General features: G+C 51.6%; 8 protein-coding genes and 2 non-coding genes across 10 annotated transcripts; 6 read left to right on the plus strand and 4 right to left on the minus strand.

Moving 5' to 3' along the window:
- Positions 1-3,234: 3,234 nt before the first annotated feature.
- Positions 3,235-4,269, plus strand: B0T23DRAFT_77345 (uncharacterized protein). Its single transcript, XM_062841769.1, has 2 exons — positions 3,235-3,460; positions 3,527-4,269. Exons 1-2 carry the CDS (start codon positions 3,377-3,379, stop codon positions 4,022-4,024), a joined length of 582 nt encoding a protein of 193 aa, XP_062695449.1. The 5' UTR covers positions 3,235-3,376; the 3' UTR covers positions 4,025-4,269.
- Positions 4,270-4,329: 60 nt separating this feature from the next.
- B0T23DRAFT_312717 (uncharacterized protein) lies at positions 4,330-4,760 on the minus strand (the record flags this gene model as incomplete). Its single annotated transcript, XM_062834702.1, has 2 exons — positions 4,330-4,406; positions 4,571-4,760. 2 exons carry the CDS (start codon positions 4,758-4,760, stop codon positions 4,330-4,332), a joined length of 267 nt encoding a protein of 88 aa, XP_062695450.1.
- A 771-nt stretch (positions 4,761-5,531) lies between these two features.
- B0T23DRAFT_t113 lies at positions 5,532-5,602 on the minus strand. The gene has a single exon. It is a non-coding gene; the product is annotated as a tRNA-Gly (tRNA).
- Positions 5,603-6,376: 774 nt separating this feature from the next.
- B0T23DRAFT_77334 (uncharacterized protein) lies at positions 6,377-6,861 on the minus strand. Its single transcript, XM_062841768.1, has one exon. It carries the CDS (start codon positions 6,720-6,722, stop codon positions 6,441-6,443), a length of 282 nt encoding a protein of 93 aa, XP_062695451.1. The 5' UTR covers positions 6,723-6,861; the 3' UTR covers positions 6,377-6,440.
- A 1,068-nt stretch (positions 6,862-7,929) lies between these two features.
- B0T23DRAFT_393469 (uncharacterized protein) lies at positions 7,930-9,421 on the plus strand (the record flags this gene model as incomplete). The annotated part of the gene is made up of 2 exons (XM_062838080.1): positions 7,930-8,498; positions 8,584-9,421. 2 exons carry the CDS (start codon positions 7,930-7,932, stop codon positions 9,419-9,421), a joined length of 1,407 nt encoding a protein of 468 aa, XP_062695452.1.
- A 2,342-nt stretch (positions 9,422-11,763) lies between these two features.
- B0T23DRAFT_373718 (triose-phosphate transporter family-domain-containing protein) lies at positions 11,764-13,571 on the plus strand. The gene is made up of 2 exons (XM_062836811.1): positions 11,764-12,333; positions 12,429-13,571. The coding sequence occupies exons 1-2, from the start codon at positions 12,142-12,144 to the stop codon at positions 13,251-13,253; spliced, it is 1,017 nt and encodes a 338-aa protein (XP_062695453.1). The 5' UTR covers positions 11,764-12,141; the 3' UTR covers positions 13,254-13,571.
- Positions 13,572-13,807: 236 nt separating this feature from the next.
- Positions 13,808-13,906, plus strand: B0T23DRAFT_t80. The gene has a single exon. It is a non-coding gene; the product is annotated as a tRNA-Ser (tRNA).
- A 179-nt stretch (positions 13,907-14,085) lies between these two features.
- Positions 14,086-15,689, minus strand: B0T23DRAFT_373720 (uncharacterized protein). The gene is made up of 2 exons (XM_062836812.1): positions 14,912-15,689; positions 14,086-14,809 (listed from the first exon to the last, which is right to left on the minus strand). The coding sequence occupies exons 1-2, from the start codon at positions 15,475-15,477 to the stop codon at positions 14,305-14,307; spliced, it is 1,071 nt and encodes a 356-aa protein (XP_062695454.1). The 5' UTR covers positions 15,478-15,689; the 3' UTR covers positions 14,086-14,304.
- Positions 15,690-15,823: 134 nt separating this feature from the next.
- On the plus strand, positions 15,824-17,434 carry B0T23DRAFT_373722 (acyl-CoA dehydrogenase NM domain-like protein). The gene has a single exon (XM_062836813.1). It carries the CDS (start codon positions 15,936-15,938, stop codon positions 17,250-17,252), a length of 1,317 nt encoding a protein of 438 aa, XP_062695455.1. The 5' UTR covers positions 15,824-15,935; the 3' UTR covers positions 17,253-17,434.
- A 27-nt stretch (positions 17,435-17,461) lies between these two features.
- On the plus strand, positions 17,462-18,895 carry B0T23DRAFT_352948 (uncharacterized protein; the record flags this gene model as incomplete). Its single annotated transcript, XM_062836101.1, has 5 exons — positions 17,462-18,325; positions 18,366-18,372; positions 18,446-18,581; positions 18,632-18,719; positions 18,791-18,895. The coding sequence occupies exons 1-5, from the start codon at positions 17,702-17,704 to the stop codon at positions 18,893-18,895; spliced, it is 960 nt and encodes a 319-aa protein (XP_062695456.1). The 5' UTR covers positions 17,462-17,701.
- Positions 18,896-22,146: the final 3,251 nt, after the last annotated feature.

A 22,146-nucleotide genomic window follows, 5' to 3' on the forward strand; every position in this document is an offset into this window, starting at 1 on the left:
GACACTCATTCGGCTGAATCCTAGAATGTGTGTTTTTGCGGCGGTTGGCGTCCCGTCGCATTGCCATCATCGCATTGGACCAAAAAGGGCTGGCACACCCGAGAGTGCAGCTGGAGGAGGGTGGGATGGTGGACGGGATCAGTGGACTGTCGTCCTGCACCGGGATGTGATGCCCCTGGCTGGACCTGATGGCTGGATGGCTGCACTGGGGCTGGAGTGTGGATGCGCGGAGAAGCGGGTGGTAGGTGGTTGGTGGTTACCTGGTGGAGCCTGTCACCCCGCCCCAGTAGTTCCAGCGGTTCCCAGCGACCGGGATTCAGCCAGCGCTGACGGCGGGGACTTGCGTGGAGGGCGGGGAGAGGCGTGTCTCAATATGCTTTTACACTAGAGGTACTTCTAGCATGGTGGTCCTGAGATGTAAGGGGTCCATGGAACATGGGTAGAGGAATGCGTTTCAATCGTAAACATTTACACCCGCAAGATACAAATGATATTGCTAACCTTCAACACAGGTTGAAATTCACTGAGGGAGAAATAAAAAAAATAAAAAAAAAAAGAGGGACAGAGAGAGAGCAGGAAAGAAAGCCCCTTCCTAGTTTTTTTCGAGGCTAATTTTCTTCTTTCTTCTCTCAAGGGGGCCGATATCTACTGCATACTAGTAGGTCCAGAGAACTGCTCCTGGTTAGAGCGCTCATGCACAGTGCTCAATCTCTCTTTCCATTTCCACACTCATCACCAGGGACGGGAAGAAGTGTCTGCAAAGATTCCTACATGCACAGATTTTGATCCAGTATCACACCCAAAAAGACGCATTTTATGAATGCTGAGCTGCGAAGAGGACGGAGTATTCGAACCAGACCTTTTGAGACTCGCGACCTTGGAGGTGCACGGACATTGTCTGGACCTGGATACCGAGTCCCTTTCTTACACGATATGTACGTAGTAATACATCTGCTTCCAGACAATGCACCTTTTCCCTGGTAATGCATCTTTTTTTTTCCTTGGTAATGTCTTTTCTCCTTGGTAATGCACATGTTACTTGGTGAGCATCTTTCTTTACCTTGGCGTTCGACGGATGCACAGACCTTCTTCTTGGCAATGCATTTTCTTTTCTTTGACAAGGCCATAGTTTGTCCACAGCCATTACTATATACAAATCACCATCCCAACAATCGGACAACAGTCCGTCACGTACTTATCTCCAATAAGAAAGATGTAACGAACAAAACTTTGCATCATGCCGCCAAAGTTCACATCTTTGACTTCAACACCCTGTTCAACAGGCAATCAGCCCACACAAGGTGTTCAGTACATAGGCTGTCTCGCTGCAACCGAAAGACACGCCCCCCTTCCAAGAAAGGAAGGTGGAGGGAAAATCGAAGAAAATCCTTCTCGTTCGGCGCCCAAGGACCGTAAAGCCTCGACATTAAGGGTTTCAGAGAGAAATGTCAGAAACAACTTTGCCTTGGGAGTCAGGCCACTCACTCGTGATTGTATATACTGCGTATGGGTCCCTGAGACCGACGTAGGCATTGAATTGACCAAAGGTGCCATTGTGATAAGCATTGACCAGTGGAAGTGTCAAGACCTGGTCCTTACGACGTCCAATAGGGCATTGTCCTCAAACAGTGGGGGGCACAGTCAAAACCTGGAAGTGGCTACAATGCGCCAGCAACTACGAATTGGGGGTGTCTTTTGTGGTTACGTTCGGGAAGCTGAGGTTCAGTTGGTCGTAGAGGAAGATCAGCTCAATCATCACTCGGTGGTTGGCTGAAGCTAACTAGACTAGCACAAGCTAAAAATATTACCTTGCGGACAGACACAGAACGCGACGCCAGCCATCCTGTTTGTTAATGGTAGTGTACATAGGTAGTACAGAGGTTGGGGGCGGCGGATAAAGGCAACCGGATGGAAAGCTTCGAATGCCGGACAGCGGGGTGTATTGAGAACATATGATACCTTACCTACCTCTATCTACGCAGTAGGTATGTACATACGTAAGGTAGGTACAGACAGGTAAGATGGAAGGATCCGACATTACCTCTACCTTTAAGATAGTTTCCCCTGCCGGTATTGCTTGATGATGGATGAGGTCGGGCCCCTGGAGGGCTTCTGACCGCCCGACGCCCGGCCCTCTGCAAAAAAGTGCCCCGCCATCACATCATGGCAGGTGGCCGCTGCAAAGAAGGAGCAGGAAAGGAAACCGCATGGATTGAAGCCTTCTCGCGGTCCACAACCCGCGCAGCAATGGTCCAGAACAGACGATCAACAGCTTAGGAGACGATATTGCGTTGTTTACAACAGAATTCAAATAAAGCCACCTTGTCGATGGAATGCCGCCCAATGTTCAACGGCGCAGCCCGAGCGCGAACTTGGACGAAGGCCCAGCAGGGCATGTGCACCCACATTTGCAAGACAGCGGCTGAGGTGGCGGAATGCAGGAACCCCACAGTGCATCGCATGTGCGAACCGCCTCCCGTGCTCCTTCCCTAGCGCTGGACCTCCCGTAGAACGGGCTATTGCACCCCACCGATCCAAGACCGTTATTTCGACTGCATGCGGCGACACCTCAACAACATCACCATCAACACCAACCTACCATGACTTTCAGCGTCTTAGATATATGCTTGGATCATACCTAGCGACAGGAGTTACATTGTTTCACTATATAACTGCTCTCGAATCTGTGCATTATGTCAGCAGTTTTGACCGTCAAAAGTCAAGTGTCCAACCTTGACAGCGGTTGCACATCTGAAATGGTCGTAGCAACTGCTATCCGAATACGAGACGATGACAGCAAGTGTTAAAGAGATGTAAGGCATCTATGTCAGCATAGTCATGACACAAGTAGTTGAAGTACATGTATATACTGATCTGGGTAAATTGGGGAAACCGGAGGCACGTCGTGGCAACCGGATATCGGCCGACAGCGTGGCTCTACCGGGCATGGCTTGATTAGATGCTCTTCAACACCTACCAACTGAACCGTGCCAAGACATGGCGATGTCTCCTGTCTTCGCCGATTTGACTTTCCGTACCTGCGAGTCGAGATTCCACGTATCACGAAGTCCAGCTGTTGTACGGAGTAGGAGGATACAAGACTGGGGCATTCATCTAGACCGCTCCAGACAACCATACACGACTTGGATGATGTCAACGACCGTAAGGTTGACATCATGACTACAGCTATCCTTTTACACCACAACGGGCTACATCAACGTCTAGAACCTATTTGAGCTCACGTGGACCTCTGTGCTCGTCCACCGAGAAAACGTCAACAACAATAAAAATAATTCAATCAACACTTGTAAACCCACCACAACCCAGCCTCACCACCCAAATCCACAAGTACCAAGTCAAAAAGAAATCGTTCACCATGTCTGCCAACCCCGATTCCGTTACCAACCAGGGCCAGTTCCACGCCAAGGTCCCTCCTTCTAAGCCCATGACCAACTCTGGCGTAAGTGTCAGTCCAAACACACATCTTTCTTCCGGTTCAGGATGCCTAACCCACGCCACCCATCAGCACCAACCCGGCCACCATGTAGGCAACGAACGCGCGCCCGAGTTCCACGCAAAGACCTTCCCACCCGGCACCGCGCCGGAGGAGCACACTTATCTCCCAAACCCAATTCACGAGATCCCCGGCCAGGCTCTCAATCCGGACGTCGACCCGTCTTCACGCACTGATCCGCTCGACGCCTACCGTGGTCCCACCACCCAGGACCTCTATAACCGGGCCACATGGAGCCAGCCGATGCAGGGTCAGACGAGCAGGGAGCTGCACGGCATGCATCCCGGTAAGCGCAAGAAGGAGCACTCCGGGCTCGAGGGTGTAGGCGCCACCGACCCGCATGCCCCGACCGTCGAGCACAAGGTCCGCGAGATTGTCGCCGATAAGCCTCCGCCTATCGAGAGGGGTATCAGACATGTAATTGGTCCTGCGCCGGAGGGCGCGGAGTACGACCTGCCGGAGCCGGCGGACACAGTTGCTAAGGAGAACAAACCTAAGAGGCATCATTGAAGAGGTTGCATGTTAATGCAAGGAAGTCGTGAGGTTGTACGATATGGTGTTGGAGGAGTGTCAGGATCTGTACCCTGTATTAACATGTCATAAACATGAACTGGCTTATTCACTGATTGAAGAAGAAGTGAGATGTGATCGTCTTGGTGTTTCTTCTTTTCGACTACACGATATGGCACGCTGTATGTCAGCTTTGATAAACCACTCAGACAGAATTCCGGATCATGACCTTGTGGTGTGTGTATACATACTGTGGCAGACCCAATCCCATCCCATCCAGCAGCAGATGTGACCAAGAACCCAAGTCATAGATAGACCTGCATACTATCCTCTAGTAGTTCTCGACCGAAGACCGTCCCTGTTCTCACATTCGGAGCTCTGACTGGATTTCAGTCTCCAAAGACTCCCATATTAATCCAACCAAATCACTCTGATAGTAGCCAACCAAAACGAATCACCAACAGGTGATATCGAGTTCCCATCCCCATTCATGATTCTGGTGCTTCCCCACGTGGCAGACACGTACGTATGCTCAATCCGACTGACCAACAGTCGCATTCTGCCTGATCATACGTGGAGGTCGAAAAGTACCCCTAGGAGCAGTAGCCGTGACACTCTCCAGTCCCCCTTCTCCGCTCGCGCCGCGCCTGCCGTGTTCTGTGTGGCCGACAGGTCTTATTTCCTTGCACCTCCTGCAGAAGGCCGACTTGGGCTCTTCTAATGTTGAGTGGGGCATGTCTTCTTTCTCTTCTTCCGTTTTCGTCGTCGTCGTTCTTCTTCTCTGTTCATAGCACTGGCTCGTGGTGGTATCCGTACTCCGTCACTTGGTGCGGTGAGGTGCGTTGTCCAAGGCGCGCTTAGAACTCAATACTGCGGTGGTTCTCTTTGGATCCGGCCAAGAGGGAAGTTCTGAAAAGTTCCGTTCGACAACTGTTGCGTGTCGACGGTTGAGAATAAAGTTCCGAATGTGGATTTCCACGATTGTTCGAGAGACGTTTAGTCTAGCTGCCCTCGTTATGAGATGGGGTGAGGAGGTGATAGGCAGTCATACGTGAAGACCGGTACTTGAGTATTCCAGTGTATGCTGAGTGATCATCTCGTCATCATGAAGTTTGTTGGTCCGTAGCCGCCCGAAACTGATCTCAAGGTCGATCGCGATAGCTGCAGTGTTGCATCAACAAAGCTGCTGTATCAACGCGCCGTGGCTGATGAGAAACTCGGTCATAACGAAGTGTTGAGTTTGTATGAAAAGCTGGCGAAAATAAGCGCGGGAATCAATGGAGCTGAAGAATGCTTTAACGCGTTGGTTTGAACGATTCTGAAGTGTATGATCAACCAGCTCCTTTGTCCGATAAAATCAATTTTGAGATACTTTGAGGGGAAGGCTGTTCACACAAAGAAGGCGAACTTCGTTAAAACAAACACAAGAATCGGAAGGAAATCGATGTGCTAGGGCGAGAGCAGCAAAAGAGAGGGTTAAAAAAAACGATAAAAGAAAAAAACAAATTGCGCCAGCCGCGAATCGAACGCGGGGCCCATCGATGGCAACGATGGATTTTACCACTAAACCACTAGCGCTTAGATGATGGTTTGATTGAAAACTTCATACCATATTTGTACCAAACAAGTGTGCAGATTCGCAATGCCCTCGATCATGTATCAACCAGTTGAGATCTGTCATCCTACGATACAAGAATTATCAGTCTACGGGCTTGTCTTTATCGAGCCCAAAGCTTGCCATGATCTTCACTTTACACAATTGACGACGAATAGAATTCTGACCAGTGAGGGCCGATACAGGGACAACAGTGGATATGTTGAGTGACAACCAGCCTCCGTGGGCAGACAAAGCCATCGATACGGCAACCACGTTGAAAAGTACTCTTTATATCCAATGACAGCGTGGGGCTCTTAGATCGAACTCTCATTGCCCGTCGAGCGAGATAGGCTATGTCCAACTCGAGTAAGATATCCAGCTCCTCGTACAAAAGCCTGGTGTATATCCAAAAAGCCGAAGTTCAGTCGCCTCCTCTACCCACTTCTTCTTCTAGGAAGCCCCAAAGGGAATGGGTGCAAATTAATCGGCCACAATAGATGACTTTCGCAGAGTTGCAAAGGCTCAACGCAGACCTCTGCCCTGGAAGCATCGTGTGGCTCTGGGTTCTATCCGCTGAGTCTGGGTCAATCGGCCTTTGGCGTGTCGTGTCGTTCCACACCTCCAAATCGGGCGCCTGTCGTTTACCAACACCTGCCAACTGCGGCCTACTCAAATGCTTTGGGACCCGATAAAGAGGAGGGTTCCGCTGGAATGGTTTTCCGTCAACGGTATTTTGGGAAGCATGCGCCGGTCATGACAGACTCTCCTACGGCCTCAAGATCGGGTTGACGATGGGAACTTGACATGGCCAAGACGGCCCTATGATGGCAGCCGATTGGAATTTGCTCCGTCGGCTCGGATCTGCCGCGGTGTCAGATAGAGACTTTTTGTTTGAGGGTTGCTCCTAGCCTTCCTGTATGTACTGGGCTTGTCAATCCAGATTCTGGGGTTGTTGAGACCTCCACTCGCATTGTTGCGAGGCACATACATACGCCTGGGCTGTAAGGAGAGGAAACCCGATCGCGCACTGTGGTCCTTTCCGACGTCCAGTATCAAGATCAAGAGTGCTGGCATCCGATACCAGAGCCTCAGCAGCATCATAAAGGAGCCATGCTACTTGGAGGTATGCAATAAGCGTTGGCCAAGGGAAACTGATGAAAGTCGTCAATTAGGTAGGTATCGATGACAGGCGGCAGCGCCAACAATGCCAAGAACCCCACTCCGCTTATCTTAACGCGCGTCCCCCACTGCGCCCATGCCGGCATCCCGCATCTGCTGTAAGTTCCCTGTCAGTACCGCTGAAAAGAAGGGACAGCCGATGACGGGCCTAGGTCGATACCTTTAATTCTGCACTTTGTTGTTGGTTTCGCTTTTCTAAATCATCGTTCTTTGGAATGACGTTGGTAGGAAACTGAAGTAAACATTCTACTCACGGCAACGGCTACAGTCCATGTATTTTGGGGCTTGCTACCGCACATACACTACCCAAAGGGCAAGGTACCTCTATGTTCCTGTGCCAGTATAAATACGTCCCTGCCAGGTGGATTGACCAAGAGCCGCCGTCAGCTGTACAGCGTGGGACTTCCTTCGTCAACAGAATGTGAACGAACAAACAACAGGACGGCCCCGTCGGCAATGCGGCATTCCAGACATGAAGGATTGCATGTTTCTGCCTGTTTACCTGTTTCTCACTGGGCAGTGGGTGCACTTGGCGACATATCTTGGCGACAGCGAGAACTGAAGGAGGTAAATAGAAAGTGAGAAATCATATAAGGATGCACAAGCCAAGTTGGCGCAAGGGTTCACGGCGCAGCTACACTACTAATTCCACTTGTCCAGCCTGCACGTAACCTCTGCTCGAATAACAGAGGTCGTCATCCCGTTGCTGTCCACTGTCCGGGGGCTTGAATAAGCGTTGTCCTCCTTGGCCATCGTCAGGATAGCATGACAGCTGAGCTTCTGACAGCTACAACCTCCAGTGTAGACCCAAGCAACCTCCCGCTTCACCACCGCTTGGCCATGAAGCAACCCACCTTAAATCCACTCATGCCAAGACCCTTGATATGGAGAGCCAAGTGGAAATGACGATCTCAGCTTGCTCTAGGACGGACAAGGTTGACCAGGGATAGGGATGTACAATGACTTCTTCAACAACCGCCTTTCTCGGAATTCTCCATCTTTTTCTGTAGCCGTAGCTCCTCCTTTCCGGATCCGAATCCGCCGTCTCTTGTCCTTGACCTGTCCCTTGAGACTCTTCTCGTCGCAACATGATGAAGAGTCGGGTCAGCGCCTGTGCCATTCTTCCGCCATGATTCTAAGCAATTTCCAGGCCCAACGGCCCCTGAGGGTTATCAGCATCCTAGCCGTGCTTGGCTGTCTCTGGCTCTGGCTCATCACTTTCCACAACTCCAGCTTCACCAGCGGTGCTATAAGCTCCGAGGTGCCCCTCCACGGTGCCCCCAAGTCTGAGCCCCAACAACCAAAAACCATCAACAATGATGCCCAGAATGTCGACCACTCCGTTCCCGCCGGTTCCGGCCCCGATGCTCCCACGGTCAATTCGCCTCCGCCAGCTACGAACCAACCCGCCGAGCATGAGAAACCACCGGTGAAAAAGACCTCTCGTGTGGCCAAGGTCACCGTCGCGGCTAACGCCCTCGACGTTGATGTCATCCATCGCGCAATGCAGACGCATGAGCGCCATAACCGCGAACATGGCTACTATCACTACATCGCCCAGAATCAGGCGGTCAGCAGCTTGATTGAGAACGACCGCGCCGGCCGGCCCCAAGGCGCATGGACCAAACCCGCCTATCTGCTCTCAATCATAGTCGCAGAACTAGAGAAGCCCGAGGAGGAGAGGTTGAAGTGGGTTTTGTAAGTATCCTTCTATGGGAGCCGTCATCTTGTCTGATCGACAGCGGTATATGGACAGAAACTGATGCTCCTCGTCAAATGATAGCTGGTTCGACGCCGACACGGTAGTCATGAACCCTTACACCCCTTTAGAACTCTTCCTCCCACCTGAGAATGCCAAGGGTCTCTCGAACGTCGACCTCGTCATCTCATCCAACTGGGACGGCCTCAACTCGGGTGTCTTTGCCTTCCGCGTGAGCCCATGGTCTGTCTCCTTCCTGTCGGCCGTACTCGCCTACCCCATCTACAACTCGGAGCGCATGAAGACCGACCGATTCCGCGACCAAAGCGCCTTCCAGTTCCTTCTTACCGACAAGGCCTCTCCTCTAGCGCAGACGCCCATGGCTGGCCGGGATCATTGGGTTGACGTGCCGATCCGCTGGTTCAACTCGCTGCCCGTTAACAATGCTTTCTTCAAAAACGGCACCTGGCTCTTCGGCAAGCCCATGGTGGAGGAGCAGTTTGACAAGGGAACAAACGAGGTGTTCAACGACGGTCACGGCGGCAAGGTTCAGAAGTGGAAGGTGATGCAGGGTGACATGATTGTGCACTTTGCGGGAACCTCGTACGTGCGCGACAGCTGGATGGGGCCCTGGGTCACACGTGCCGAGCAGGAGCTTCCAGAATGGGCCAACAAGACGACCAAGGACGTCCTGAAGGTTGAAGTCGACAAGTTCTGGTCCGAGCAAAACAAGAAGTTGACCAAGGAAAGAGCCGCGTCGGCGATCGAGGAGGAAAAGAAAAAGAAGGAACAGGAAAAGAAGGACAAGGAAGAGAAGGAGCGCAAGGAGAGGGAGAAAAAAGAGAGAGAGGCTAAGAAAAAGAAGGAGAAGGAGGAGCAGGAGCGGAAGGCCAAGGAGGAGGTACGCGTGGGTGGTCACTAAAGACAAGATGCCGCACCAAGCAGAGACGACATCGATGTCTTGTTTTTCGTATAGTAGTCCATGTTGCATCTAATCTTGCATCTCTGGGATTTTTGCTATACAGGAAGCGGTCGTTGGATGTCCACACACATATTGGACCCAGGTTTGCGCTTGGGCTGATCCCAATTGCCTGGCAACCTCACGGCATGATTTGTAACTCGTTTGTTCTTAACGGTACCCAAGTGAGTCTGATAGATTCTGGATAATGTTTAGTCTTGATCAGCTTCGATTTCTGGTCCTCAACCTGACGAAAGCCGAGAAAGCAACGCAAAACAGTTTGCCATCAGGAGAGCTGTCGCATCAATGGCCTTGGCCTGGGGAAATGTGATCAAACAAGAAACATGGGTGACCTGGTATCGAAATTCGCATTAAGGGTCCATTGCCCTTCTCGAATGGCGGCTCGGTCTTCCAAATTTCTGGATTCGAGATCTTGAGCAATCACCCCTGTCTAGGAGCATGATCGGAATTGGGATGGACTTCATTTACATCATCTATTTTAATGATCGTGCCGAACAAAACGGATCGAATAGTTCGTCTTGCCATGAAACACCCAAGTTCTTTGATGACCAAGCCTCGAGAACCGTCATCGAGAATGACAAGACTTGTTTCATCTCGCTCATCGCTGTTCAAGTTGACTGACCTGAAGTTCGATATGTATGTCCAATGGAGATTTCCCCACACATACCCAGAAACTGCCGCCCAGCCCCTAAACACGAGCTCCAGGACCCATGCCCAAAACCACCCACCCCTCTGCAGGCAGCTGGCACCAGCAGCCATTCAGCACTTAGAGCGAGCTCGGTGGCTGGAGGTGCTCAATCCGAGATCAAACAAATGTTGACGGACTTTCTTTCCGCGCGGATGAAACGCTGCTTCGCTGGGTGCTGCAATTGCGCGGTTCATCTGGAATTGAAACGGCAAGTGGTAGCAATATGTAGCCGCTCACCCCGCTGCAGCTTCTTGTGCAATTGGGGGGGAAGGAGGCTCGGGAAGGTGTGGTAAGTGAGGGTTACGCGTCACCGTGCCTATAAGCGGGTCAGCGGCATGCTGTGTGTATTACCAAACCCTTGGCTGCACAAGCCACCAACAAACACGACCCCAACCTTTTCCATGGACCTGAAACTTTTGTGAGGTGTACAGTCTTCTCGTTGGGTGGTAAAATTGGGGATTTTGTTGGAAAAGGTGTGGCCAAACACCGACACGGGCCTTTCTACATATGAAATGATGGGAGGCCCTTCTTGTATGGCAACCCACAGAGTTACGCTACCGAGCGGAGGCTAAGTTGGACTATTACCGTTTACTAAGGCAGTTCCATGTAGGTGTATGCTGACGCAGTAAGTAGGTACCCTAGTGTAGTGTAGCTGTGTACAGAGAAAGGGTCCAGCACAACGGCTGCTGGCGAACCCCTTACCCACATGGTCGTCCAACCCAAGCATTTTGAGCAGTGGCAGTTCATGCATTACAGTAGGGTGCAGAGCAGGAGGTCGTGAGGGCATTCTGCAGGGTCTTGTACAGGTATTCAGAGACCATTGTGCTCTCTGGTGCTAATATCACACCTCTGGAGGCAGAATAGACCACCTCTCACCACTTCTTCTCTGTCGGGGGAGGTTGAACCGTCCTCGAAATGGATGATCAGCACGCGAGCGGGAAACAGGGGAGGAAACAAGGGAAGAAACAGGGGACATGCTCCAACCGAATTCCTCAATGAGCCTGGCTACATGGTTGCCGGAATCAAACAATTATGATTACTGCGGTGCAATAGCGTTCGATATACAGCGGACCTCCACTCACCTAAGCCTTGGAGTGTTGGTCCACTCACCGGAATTCTGATGGGATGGCCCATGATGTCTGCCATGGCTAGCCAAGCCTCTCCTCGTAACAAGCCTAGACAGCATGGTCTTGGCCGTCCAAATCAAACGGCCACAGCAAGCGCTCAGTGAACCCGGAACAGCCGCTCTTCCACGTAATCCCCGCAGCTTTTCTGCTTGGTAGGTAGTGCTCGTTCCCGAAACCTCCTCCAACAAAATAAGCACAATTTATTCCATGGATCTTGGAGCCTTTCTTCGTTTTTGCTGCTGACCTCCTGTTTCCGGCGGGACCCAGCGCCTTTCCTATTCCTTCTCCTTTCATTAACGATTCTGCTCAGACCCTTTGAATCCTTCGTTGTAAACTCCGAGCCTTTCCAACCTTGACGGCCACCAATTTGCTAGCGTATCGTGGGGAAAACCGCCGTGTTCCTTGCGTGGGCTTCGGACTTTGGACAGCCGTCTGATGTGAGGACGGTTCATCCTGCAGCAGCAACAACAACAACAACAACAACACACACGGGGGTTTTCCTGTTGTCTTGATCTCTTTCTTCACCTACGCCACTCATCGAGCCACCAGGTTCGCATTGGGTACCTTACTATACTACCACTGTTGTTTCAGCCCTACACCCTGTGTTGGATTGGTCTTGTCGTTTTCGTACCATCCCACATTCACTCATACTCTGCTCCATTCACATTACATCATCACCTTGAATCATTACTCCGACACCAAAACACCCCAAAGAGCTAGCATCCGTCTCAGAGCCTGTAACTCCAGTGCTGTCTGACACGGAGCCTTCCGGGTTTCATTACTCTTACCATATTCTCACCACCAAACAAAATCAGTCAGTACCGAGCTGGTTAGTATCAACATCAGCCATGTCTAGCAGCCCAACTTTCAAGGACAAGGACGAGGATCTGGAGGCCCAGGTTCCTCTCAACCCACAGCCTTCCAATCCCACGGTCAGAACAGAACAAGAAGTCTCAGGCACGACAAAGCTACTATACTTGGCCGTCTACTTTCTATGTAACATTTCATTAACGATTTACAACAAGCTCATCTTGGGCAAGGTGAGTGCCGAGCAGCCTCCTGGTTTTGTCTTATATCAGACCCCCAATTGATCTTTCACCTGTGTGTACAACACCAAGCTAACCACCATCACCAGTTCTCCTACCCATGGCTTCTCACGGCCCTCCACGCCGGCTCGGCGTCTATAGGCTGCTACATCCTCCTTCTCCAAGGCCGATTTACCCTCACGAAGCTCAGCCTCCAGCAAAACGTCGTCCTCTTCCTCTTCTCCATCCTCTTCACCGTCAACATCGCCACCTCCAACGTCTCTCTCGCCATGGTCTCCATCCCCTTCCACCAGATCATGCGATCGACCTGTCCCTTTTTCGCCGTGCTCATCTACCGCTTCCGCTACGGCCGCTCCTACCCGCGGGACACCTACCTCTCTCTGATCCCGCTCATCCTGGGCGTCGGTCTCGCCACTTATGGCGATTACTACTTCACCGCCGCGGGTTTCCTCCTCACTTTCCTGGGCGTCATCCTGGCCGTCGTCAAGACCGTCGCCACCAATCGGATCATGACCGGCGCGTTAGCTTTGTCGCCCCTCGAAACGCTGCTGCGCATGAGTCCCCTAGCTTGCGCGCAGGCGCTGGTCTGCGCTATTGCTAGCGGTGAGCTGGCTGGGTTTAGGGAGCAGAGCCCCGAGGGCCCGTCGGGGGCGTTGATCCTCACGCTGGCGGGCAATGGGCTGTTGGCGTTTTGTCTGAATTATAGCTCGTTTTCGACGAACAAGGTGGCGGGCGCGGTGACGATGACGGTGTGCGGAAATATCAAGCAGTGTTTGACCATCTTGCTGGGTATTGTGTTGTTTGGAGTCAAGGTGGGATTCTTGAATGGTTTGGGTATGGTGATTGCATTGGCGGGCGCGGCGTGGTATAGTGCTGTTGAACTGAGGAGTAAGACGCAGAAAGGTGGGAGGTAAAAGGGTTGGTTCGTGGGAACAGCGTCTCCTTGCGCGATGACAGGGGAGAGATATATGTGATACCCTGCCGGTTGCGATGGTTGAATAGAAGGTTAGGTGCGGGTTGCATATAGAGTCTGGAAAGACGCAGTGTGTGTGTGGGAGATTTGTCCATACACAAAAACCAATCACAAGCGTATTTATCGCTAGATATTCAGTTCCTTTTGTAGATCATTATCCGCGGGATTCTGCTCGTGCAACCTCATAGCCAGCTTTCATAACTGCTGCATCTGTCTCTGTTCGCTTCCCCCAAATCTTTCAAGGCCACGCTGCCGCTTTCGGTGTTTACAAGCCCACCGGAAAACCCCAAGCAACGAAGCAACTGGATATAGAAGCGCCGCCAGATCCACATTATTTGAAGACGAATCAGCTCTCAGCAACCTCAATGATGCGTCTTGATTTGGTGTCGTAACATTGTGAGTTGGCAAGTGGGCTGGCCGCTGCCACGCGCGGGCCCATGTGGTAGCATCTCTATAGGCTGCAAAAAACGACGCTGTTTTCATAATGACATCCAAGGCGCGATGACCGAGTGGCCTAAGGTGTTTGACTCGAACTACCCATTCGAAACCTATCAAATCTCTTCGGAGGCGCAGGTTCAAATCCTGCTCGCGTCGCTTGAATCTCTTTTTTTGCAGATTTTGACGATGTTTTTTGGTGTTTGTTTACATCATCCAAAGCGTTTCCAGACTTTTTGGCTGCTATTTGGTTGTGGACAAACAAAGATCCTGACGGTGAAAGAAAGAACGAACATGTGACGTAACGGGTCGTTAGTGTCAATTCACGGAGGGGCCTGGAAGGTGCAATGGGGCGTATGGATTCTGGTGTGCAGTAACTAACCGTGGGTCGCGGTAGGTAGGTAGGTAGTAAACCGTCAGTTAACCTAATCAACCAACCCACTCCCTCTGATCCTCTCCATCAACTGCGAGCAACGCTGGAAAGCCAGTTGCAGGCAAACGTCCGCAACCGGACCACGCATTATTAACTGTGATAATTACGCTCATCATCATCATATCTAATAACTCCAGCTCGAGGCCTCGCTGATATGTCCCGTCATGCAAACCTGATCCCCCTTCTTCACCAGCACCTCAAATATGCCATAATCCGTGTTCATCTTGGAGCTCGACATGGCATACTCCTCCCCCGCGTATATCGGCGCCGTAGCCCTATACGAGATCTCCTCCAAGACGGACCCCTCCACCCGGTGCACGTCTCGCCAGTAATCCAGCATGTTGATCAGGTTCAGCGGCCCATGCACAACCACGCCCGGATGGTTCTCGACGGCCCTCGTCCAGCTCTCGTTGTAGTGAATCATGTGCGCGTTGAAAGTGAGCGCCGAGAACCGGAACAGGGCGGCGGGCGACCACTTGAAGACCCGGTCCGGCAGGGCGTTGTCACCCATTATAACGTCTCGCACTTCTGACTTGCCTCCTCGCGGTGGCGGAATCGGAGGCATTGAGGATGTGGATGATGATGATGATATTGCCGAAAGGTCGATTTCTTTCCGGAATATCCAAGATCTGTGTGATTATAATGAGAAAAGAATAAACAACACTTTTTCTTCTTCTCGCCTTTGTCTCTTATGGCTTTTTGTTTGTGTGTCTAGACAAACTCGAACTCACCTTTGGTCGACCAGCGCCAAGCCTCTTTCACCCCAGAACTCTTTGTTCACCTCCACCAGAACCATCTCACTGCCGTCACGACTCTTCTTCGCCACGGCACTCAGGAGCTTTGTGTGTTCCTCAACCTGCTCCCCAACCCTCAGCTCGGTACCGTCGTTCCACCGCATCTGTCCTCCTGCCCACATGCGCCTCGTAAAGGGCGCGGGTGCGTTGAACGTGCGGTCTGTGCCATCGGCGCCAAGATCCTCCTCCAGTTCTGATGGCGTAAAGTATACCAGATGGTATCCCGGCGGCACTGGTGTTCCCGCTGGGGGACAGCCGAGCGTGAGGTCCAGCTGGGGGCCTAGGCCATACCTTCGGCCCAGCGTGAGGCACAACTTTTGTAGCTGATTGCCGTCTAGAGTCTGTTTTCGGACAATGGTCTTGTCCTGGAAAGTGTGTAGCATCTGACTTGCTGCTTCGCTGGCGGTGATGCTGCTGGTGCTGAGAGACCTCGGCCTGGACATAGCGCGGAGATTGAGTGGTGGCCGGGTTTGCCGGCCCAGAGCTGATCGTAGAACGGTCATGTTTGCACAAAATATGTTGGAATAGGTGGTAGAGGAGGTGGTTGATTATGTGGAATTGGTTATCTGAGTGACACAATGATTTCTGGACAAATTGCTGTTCACAGGAGAAAATGACTTGGGAATTTGGCCAGATAAGTATCACTTTGAAACGATGCCGTTGATCAAGCTCAACGCACCACGACGCAATCACCGCCTGCTGTGATGGAGAAGGTTTACCCCGCATTTTGCGTTTCTTGGGGTAGGAAACCGGCTGTCATTACCCCTTGTGCCCCTGAATCATCCCTCCAGCTCCAACGTTGCAATCCTTGGTTGTGATCACCTGATATGGCTCCATCGCACTAGTTATCGACTCACGCCTGCCTTGTATTGGTAGCTCCAAAGAAGAAGCGGTGGATTGGCTGAAACCGTTCGCCTCGTTCTCGTTTCATGCTTTTTGAACCTTTGTTTGAGCCTCAACCATGCCGACCTTCATCAAAAGTGCGGCGCGCTCCGCCCGCTGGCTCCCGCGCATAACGCCACGATCGACAGCGAGTGGACACAATGCCTTTTCGACTTCAGCACGTCGCCAATTGATGGCCATGGCTGGGTTTACAGAATCCCAGCTCATGGTACGAGATGCTGTGACGAAAATATGCTCCAATTTCCCAAATACATATTGGCAGCAACATGACCAGATGGAGGAGTATCCCAACGAGTTCCACGCTGCTCTCGCGCAAGACGGATGGCTCGGTATTGCCCTACCAGAGGCGCTCGGAGGAGCCGGACTTGGTATTTCCGAAGCGACCATGATGATGCAGACAATTGCCGAGTCAGGGGCAGGTATGGCGGGCGCGCAGTCCATTCATGCCAACGTCTACGCCACCCAACCGCTCGCAAAGTTCGGAACGCCGGAACAACTTGAACAGACCATTCCGAACATCATCGCAGGAAAGCTCCGCGTCTGCTTTGGGGTAACCGAGCCTAACGCCGGTCTTGACACGCTGCGCCTAGAGACACTCGCCAAGAAGCAAGATGATGGTTCATACTCGGTATCGGGACAAAAGATCTGGATAACATGTGCCCAGGTGGCGGACAAGATGCTGCTTCTGGCGCGAACCACGGCGCTTGACGAAGTGAAGAAGCCGAGTGAGGGACTGTCTCTGTTCTGCATCGATCTGAACAGAGGAGACCACCGGTTGAAAGTGAGCAAGATCAAGAAGATGGGCGGACGCGCTGTTGATGCCAATGAAGTCTTTTTCGAGAACTACCCGATCCCTGGTGAATCTCTCATCGGAAAGGAAGGGCAAGGGTTCAAGATCATTCTTCACGGCATGAACGCAGAACGTTGTCTTCTCGCCGGCGAGGCACTTGGACTAGGATATGCGGCGCTGGGCAAGGCGGCTGGGTATGCTCGAGAGCGCGTGGTTTTCCAGCGGCCGATTGGGCAAAACCAAGGCATCGCTCACCCTTTGGCGGATGTGTATATGAGGCTTGAGGCGGCGAAGCATGCGACATACCATGCCGCCAGGTTATACGATGCGAGCAAGACTGATGGCTCGATTCGACAAGAGGAAGTCGGAGTGGCTTGCAACAGCGCCAAATATTTGGCGGCGGAGGCAGCCTTTGCGGCGTGCGAAAGAGCCGTGCTAACCCACGGCGGGATGGGATACGCTGTCGAGTACGATGTTGAGCGATACTTTAGGGAGTGTTTGGTACCCAGAATCGCTCCGGTCAGCCGGGAGATGATTCTCAACTACATCTCCGAGAAGGTGCTCGAGTTGCCGAGAAGTTACTAATTGAGATACCCTCTTGAAACAGTGGACTGCAATGCATCCAGAAGCTTTCAAGTCACCCCCGCTGTTTATTACACTTGCCGCGATCGAATCGTCCGGAAGGCGGTTGATGCCTTTGACCAAACCAGCTAAGCATCTGATGTCGTGACTTGTGAGCTGTCAATACAAGAGAAAGCAAAAGCAAAGGGGGGGGGGGGGGGGGGGGGGTAAGTTGAATGTAAGTGAGTCAATGACCGATAAATCGCACCTTCCTTTGCCAACTGTCGTCTTCTATCGCTCAAGCCCCCCGCTTTCTTTGATCATCTGCAGGCATGAAACGCACAATTTTTAATAAAAAAGGAACCTACAGTACGCTTGATCTCGAACTCCTTTCCTATTACTTCAATTTGTGACCCCATCCAACCAGTTGAGCCTCATCTGAATCAATCCAGCGACACGGATCAGCTCCTACCATGATCAAGCCATACCAAGCCCCGAACAAGTCATGGATGGATACTTGGATTCCCGCCATATTTGGGTTTGCTCCGGGTCGACTGTTAGAAATTCCACTGAAGCCCAAACCACTTGAGCAAGTTTATGGGCTCAACATCGATTCAATCACAGAGTACACTCCGATCAACTACTATGCCGGCCACGACAAGTCGGCACGATTCAAGACCACCAACAATGACTGTACCCACCCCAGAGCAGTGAGGTTCAGTTGGCACAGCCAGACGAGCGAGACAATGATGAAATTGAAGGTCCCTCGGGATTCTATCCCTTGGCTATTTGCTTGGAAGCCGCCTGGTGAGGTAGCCGCAACCAAGAACCAGAACCGCATACACGTGGACAAGGTAGTTGACCATAACACAAACGACACCCTTCTGCTGACCCAGATATGGAAGGTACAGAATACACTCCAGTTTACAAGTAAAACTGACACATATAGCCCAAAACGGAAGAAACACGGGTACAAATCAACCATGAGCAGTCGCAGATTCAACGAGCTAAAAACTTGGAATAGGGCCCTCGAGGGAAGGCAACGTCTGCGACGCAAAGGGCGTTCGAAAGCAGGCACGAAGTCTATCGAGAAATACGTCAAGGCAATGGGCACTCCACCAAAATCATCTACTCAAGGCTGCCTGTGGGCCGAGAGATAGCATTGTCCAAAGCCAGCCCCAGGAGCCAGTCCAACAAAGCCAGTGCTTAACAAAAAGACAACAACGGCAATACCGTCCAAAGCAAGGTTCAATGGCCCAATCCAACAGCCAAGATTGGCAGGCTATTTATTTATGTTGTGGGATTCGCGACCATTTCCGCGTCATGTGTCGGTATTGGTATCGTGATATGTGAGTCTTTAGGATCTATTCAAAATCATGATACCTCAGGCTGACTTAACTTAGACCTTTATTTCTCCAGGGTCACTATGAAAGAGATACCATTTTTTCTACTGTCACTAACATTGACGAATTTTCGTCCAGTGGTAAAGCTGTACGTGGACGAGATCATATCCTCCCAGCAACTCTCTGTCCAACACACCTCGGTGCCTAAACACACACCAGTCTCTGAACAACCCCCAGTGTCGGTACACACCTCAGCATCTGCGGAAGGCAAGGCTTGGGTTGAGCCCTGGTGGTGGAAACGATTGTTGGTTGGCGCCTCTATGATGACAGTAGCAAAGACTAGAGGCCCGAACAGGTAAAAGGCGACAGGAAAAGTCTTTTGTGTCCCTGCATACCGGGAAAACTTGACGTTCAGGAACCGGTTGGTGTCTTTGTGGTGTCATGCATAGGTTGCAATCACCAGGGTTCACGGAACGGTATCTTAGAAATACTGTGTAGGTACTTCAAACTCCAGTACCCAAGGTATCGATGGTATCGCCGTTGGGCCCCCAAAAGGAGGGTTACAACAAAGCCTTCCTCAGCCCACTTCATGCAATGGTGATGTTTAGTGATAGTTCAATCTAGGAATAGAAACGATGTCATCCACAGTAGGATTTATAAATGCAATAGACCCGTACAGCGGAGTGGCATATCTCGTCAGCTCGTCCTACCTACGCTTGCCGTAGCCGCGATATAGCCGCGCTGAAGTGTAGCTATGGACAACCTGACGTACATCATACATATACCACGTTGCACTGGTCGAGCAATCAAGCAAACAGCCCTACGGGACTGTAACACAACATGATTCGATTCTCTACAAACACCAGTTAGCGGCGTGATAATGGTGATGGGTCTGGGAAAAAGGCTAGTGCAACTAGACTCAAGTGCTGTGGTGCGCAGCCAACCATCCGGCGCTTGCGCGCTTGAATTTTTGAAATATGTGCGGTGCACGCCTTTGCTTTACATATGTAGGACGGGAAGATGGGAAGTGGGGGCCATGAACTCCAGAAGGGAAGGGATGGGAAGAAGGGACATTGGTTTCTCATGTTCACTCAGCCCCCTTGGTTACGACTCTCCCTTGCAGTGTGAGCTTGGAAGCTGCTGAGTCAAGCCGAGATTGTATCGATATAGGTATATGTAGTTAAGTCGTAAGGGACGAACAATCGACCAAGGTAGGTCCTCTTGATCGAGGTGCAACCGAAGATTGTGTGGCTGGATGGAAGACGGCAACATCGCCGAACATTGTCGGACTACGAATGAGCGATGAAAATAGCGAATTCGAAGAAGAATTAGATAACAAGGATAGAGAACCGAAAATAGAGGACTTTGTTCTGTGATAACATCGTACTTCTTGTACAGTATATGCAGTGCCCACCGTGGGGTGCTTGTTCGGAGTAACCCTTCCAAGCCAGGGCGCAATGGCCCCCCATGTGGCTTATACATAGCACCCTCGAGGCAGCTAGCAAGGTCATCCCGCATACATGCAACGAAGGGAACTGTGATGTCCAACCGCGAATAAAACCAAGGTAGCAGTGGTTGGCAAGCGAGAGAAACAGAAGGCTGTAATTGCGGGATGCGATGGTACGTAGCAGTCTGTCTGGGTCGCCGGGGTTACAAAGGTTTGGGGAAAGCGAGAAAAGGGAACGAAATTTACCGACCTGGAGCAATACGAGAATCCGGGGCTTCAGCAAGGACCTCATTTTGATCCTTTCACCTTGTGTTGCATCGGAGAGCGCATCGTGATTCGCCTCATATCGTACATACCCCGTGCTCTGCGTAGATCATAGTGTACAGGACGTGGGGATTTGCGATCAGTATCACATCGATGGAGCAGATCATTCACAGCTCGGTAACCAGTAAATCCGTAGATGTGTTGGGATCTCCAAGTTGGTTGGAGATAAACAACAAGGAACGAGAGCAACATTTGGCATTTTCTCTCTGATGGAGTTTGGTGTGATAAAAAGAGAAGCCATATCACATTTGCAGTTACGGGCATTGCCATGTCTCACACTTGGATACCTTACGTCACAGGGGGGAGGGGGAGGGGGGACGGGTCCACCCGCCTGCATCCGCAGATAAATAGTAAGCATCAAACGGGAAGAGAAACGAAACATACAGCGTAGTACACTAGCAGTTACAACGGCTCGAACGGTTCTTTTTTTTGGGGGGGGGGGGGGGGGAGAGGGGGGGCCAAATTTGGACTGATAACAATGGAAGAGTCACGAGGTGAGGCGGTGGGAAAGCTCGCTTGGTGGTGTCATGGTTGTTGATCCGCCGAAAAAGCCAGACCCCATAGCCGGTCACGAAATTGCAAGGTCGACGACATGGGCTTTAGCATCTTCAGCAGAGAAAGAAGAATAAACGTCTGACGTAAGGAGATGGATGTCACCCCCCGCAAAGCAAATGAGGGATTCCACCTCGCTCTCGATCTAGGCCCGATCTTGCCAGCAAGCTGGATCAAGATGGAGCCCCGGACGGCAAGAAGAAACCGAACTCTGTCGGCATATAATTTGCTAGCGTGGTACTGCCACCTTACAATAATCAGGGGAATCGCGGTCAGCAGAGCAATCATTTTTTCGTACGGGAGATATAGTTATCACTACTTTGTAGTTCACCGCCCTAACTAAGCAAGTAGGTTTGTAGATGCCGGTAGAGGTGTGTTGTCAGTGATTTCCTCTCGACTGTCGGCGGATGCTTCTCGTCGCGGGCGGTTCGTTGGCGAGACAGAGGGCAAGAGCCAAGTGGGAGGGTTGAGTGAGGAAGGGACAGGACTGAAGGGATCCAACCTCAAGGGGGAAATTGTATGGAGGAAAGGAGGAGTGCACTAACAAACTCGCGCGACATCCCTGAAGGTGAGCCGACGCCGCCGAAGCCAGAAGGTAAGTGCCCTGTACCTTGGTGTGTAGCGGGCAAGTGGCCTAGTCCCTACAAAAAATGAGGTGCGATGGTGATCCCTGGCAGCATTCGGTCTTGGTTGCCAAGCTCTGTTGGTTGTTGTTGCCCTGTCCCACAGATCCGGGCCACGAATATCAAACAAACCCAAATGGAGCCAATGAGCAAGCTTGACAGGTGCTGATAGCGGCAGCAGGTGATAAGCTTGAAACTCCGGACGAACGACAACGAATTGCCCTGATTGAGGTGCGGGCGGTGCTTTTCCCTCCCAAACCACACACACCTCCTCTATGGAATCGGAAACCACATGGCTTGCACGCATTCACCCGGCTCACAAGAACCTCAATGACTCTAGGTCACTCAGCAAAGACACCTTGACCTAACCAGCAAAACCCTCCCCGCCGCCGGCAAGGCCGCCCAACATCAGCACCCTCAAAAGCTCCCTCTGAACACAGCCCGTGGATTCAGCCAAGAACGCTTGTTCGTGGTTGAATGAGCAGAGGACCCTTTATTTCAGCAACGCTAAAACCATCAAGGTTCTCCAAAAAAACCAAGACACGATCCCTACGACGTCCCTCTTTCAAAAAGGAAACGTGATGCTCAAGAGCCTCTCCAAGACCGCGCAGTCGCCGGCGCGCTGGAAT

The sequence above is a fragment of the Neurospora hispaniola genome, assembly GCF_033458365.1.
Source record: "Neurospora hispaniola strain FGSC 10403 chromosome Unknown B0T23scaffold_2, whole genome shotgun sequence".
NCBI lineage: Eukaryota > Fungi > Ascomycota > Sordariomycetes > Sordariales > Sordariaceae > Neurospora > Neurospora hispaniola.

What these genes read in the sequence shown, in the direction of transcription:
- B0T23DRAFT_77345 (XM_062841769.1), top strand. Translation starts at nt 3,377, where the DNA reads ATGTCTGCCAACCCCGATTCCGTTACCAACCAGGGCCAGTTCCACGCC. An exon ending in AGCCCATGACCAACTCTGGC is followed by an intron (nt 3,461 to 3,526) that starts GTAAGTGTCAGT and finishes GCCACCCATCAG; the next exon opens with CACCAACCCGGCCACCATGT.
- B0T23DRAFT_77334 (XM_062841768.1), bottom strand. Translation starts at nt 6,722, where the DNA reads ATGATGCTGCTGAGGCTCTGGTATCGGATGCCAGCACTCTTGATCTTG.
- B0T23DRAFT_373718 (XM_062836811.1), top strand. Translation starts at nt 12,142, where the DNA reads ATGTCTAGCAGCCCAACTTTCAAGGACAAGGACGAGGATCTGGAGGCC. An exon ending in ACAAGCTCATCTTGGGCAAG is followed by an intron (nt 12,334 to 12,428) that starts GTGAGTGCCGAG and finishes CACCATCACCAG; the next exon opens with TTCTCCTACCCATGGCTTCT.
- B0T23DRAFT_373720 (XM_062836812.1), bottom strand. Translation starts at nt 15,477, where the DNA reads ATGACCGTTCTACGATCAGCTCTGGGCCGGCAAACCCGGCCACCACTC. An exon ending in TTGGCGCTGGTCGACCAAAG is followed by an intron (nt 14,810 to 14,911) that starts GTGAGTTCGAGT and finishes ATAATCACACAG; the next exon opens with ATCTTGGATATTCCGGAAAG.
- B0T23DRAFT_373722 (XM_062836813.1), top strand. Translation starts at nt 15,936, where the DNA reads ATGCCGACCTTCATCAAAAGTGCGGCGCGCTCCGCCCGCTGGCTCCCG.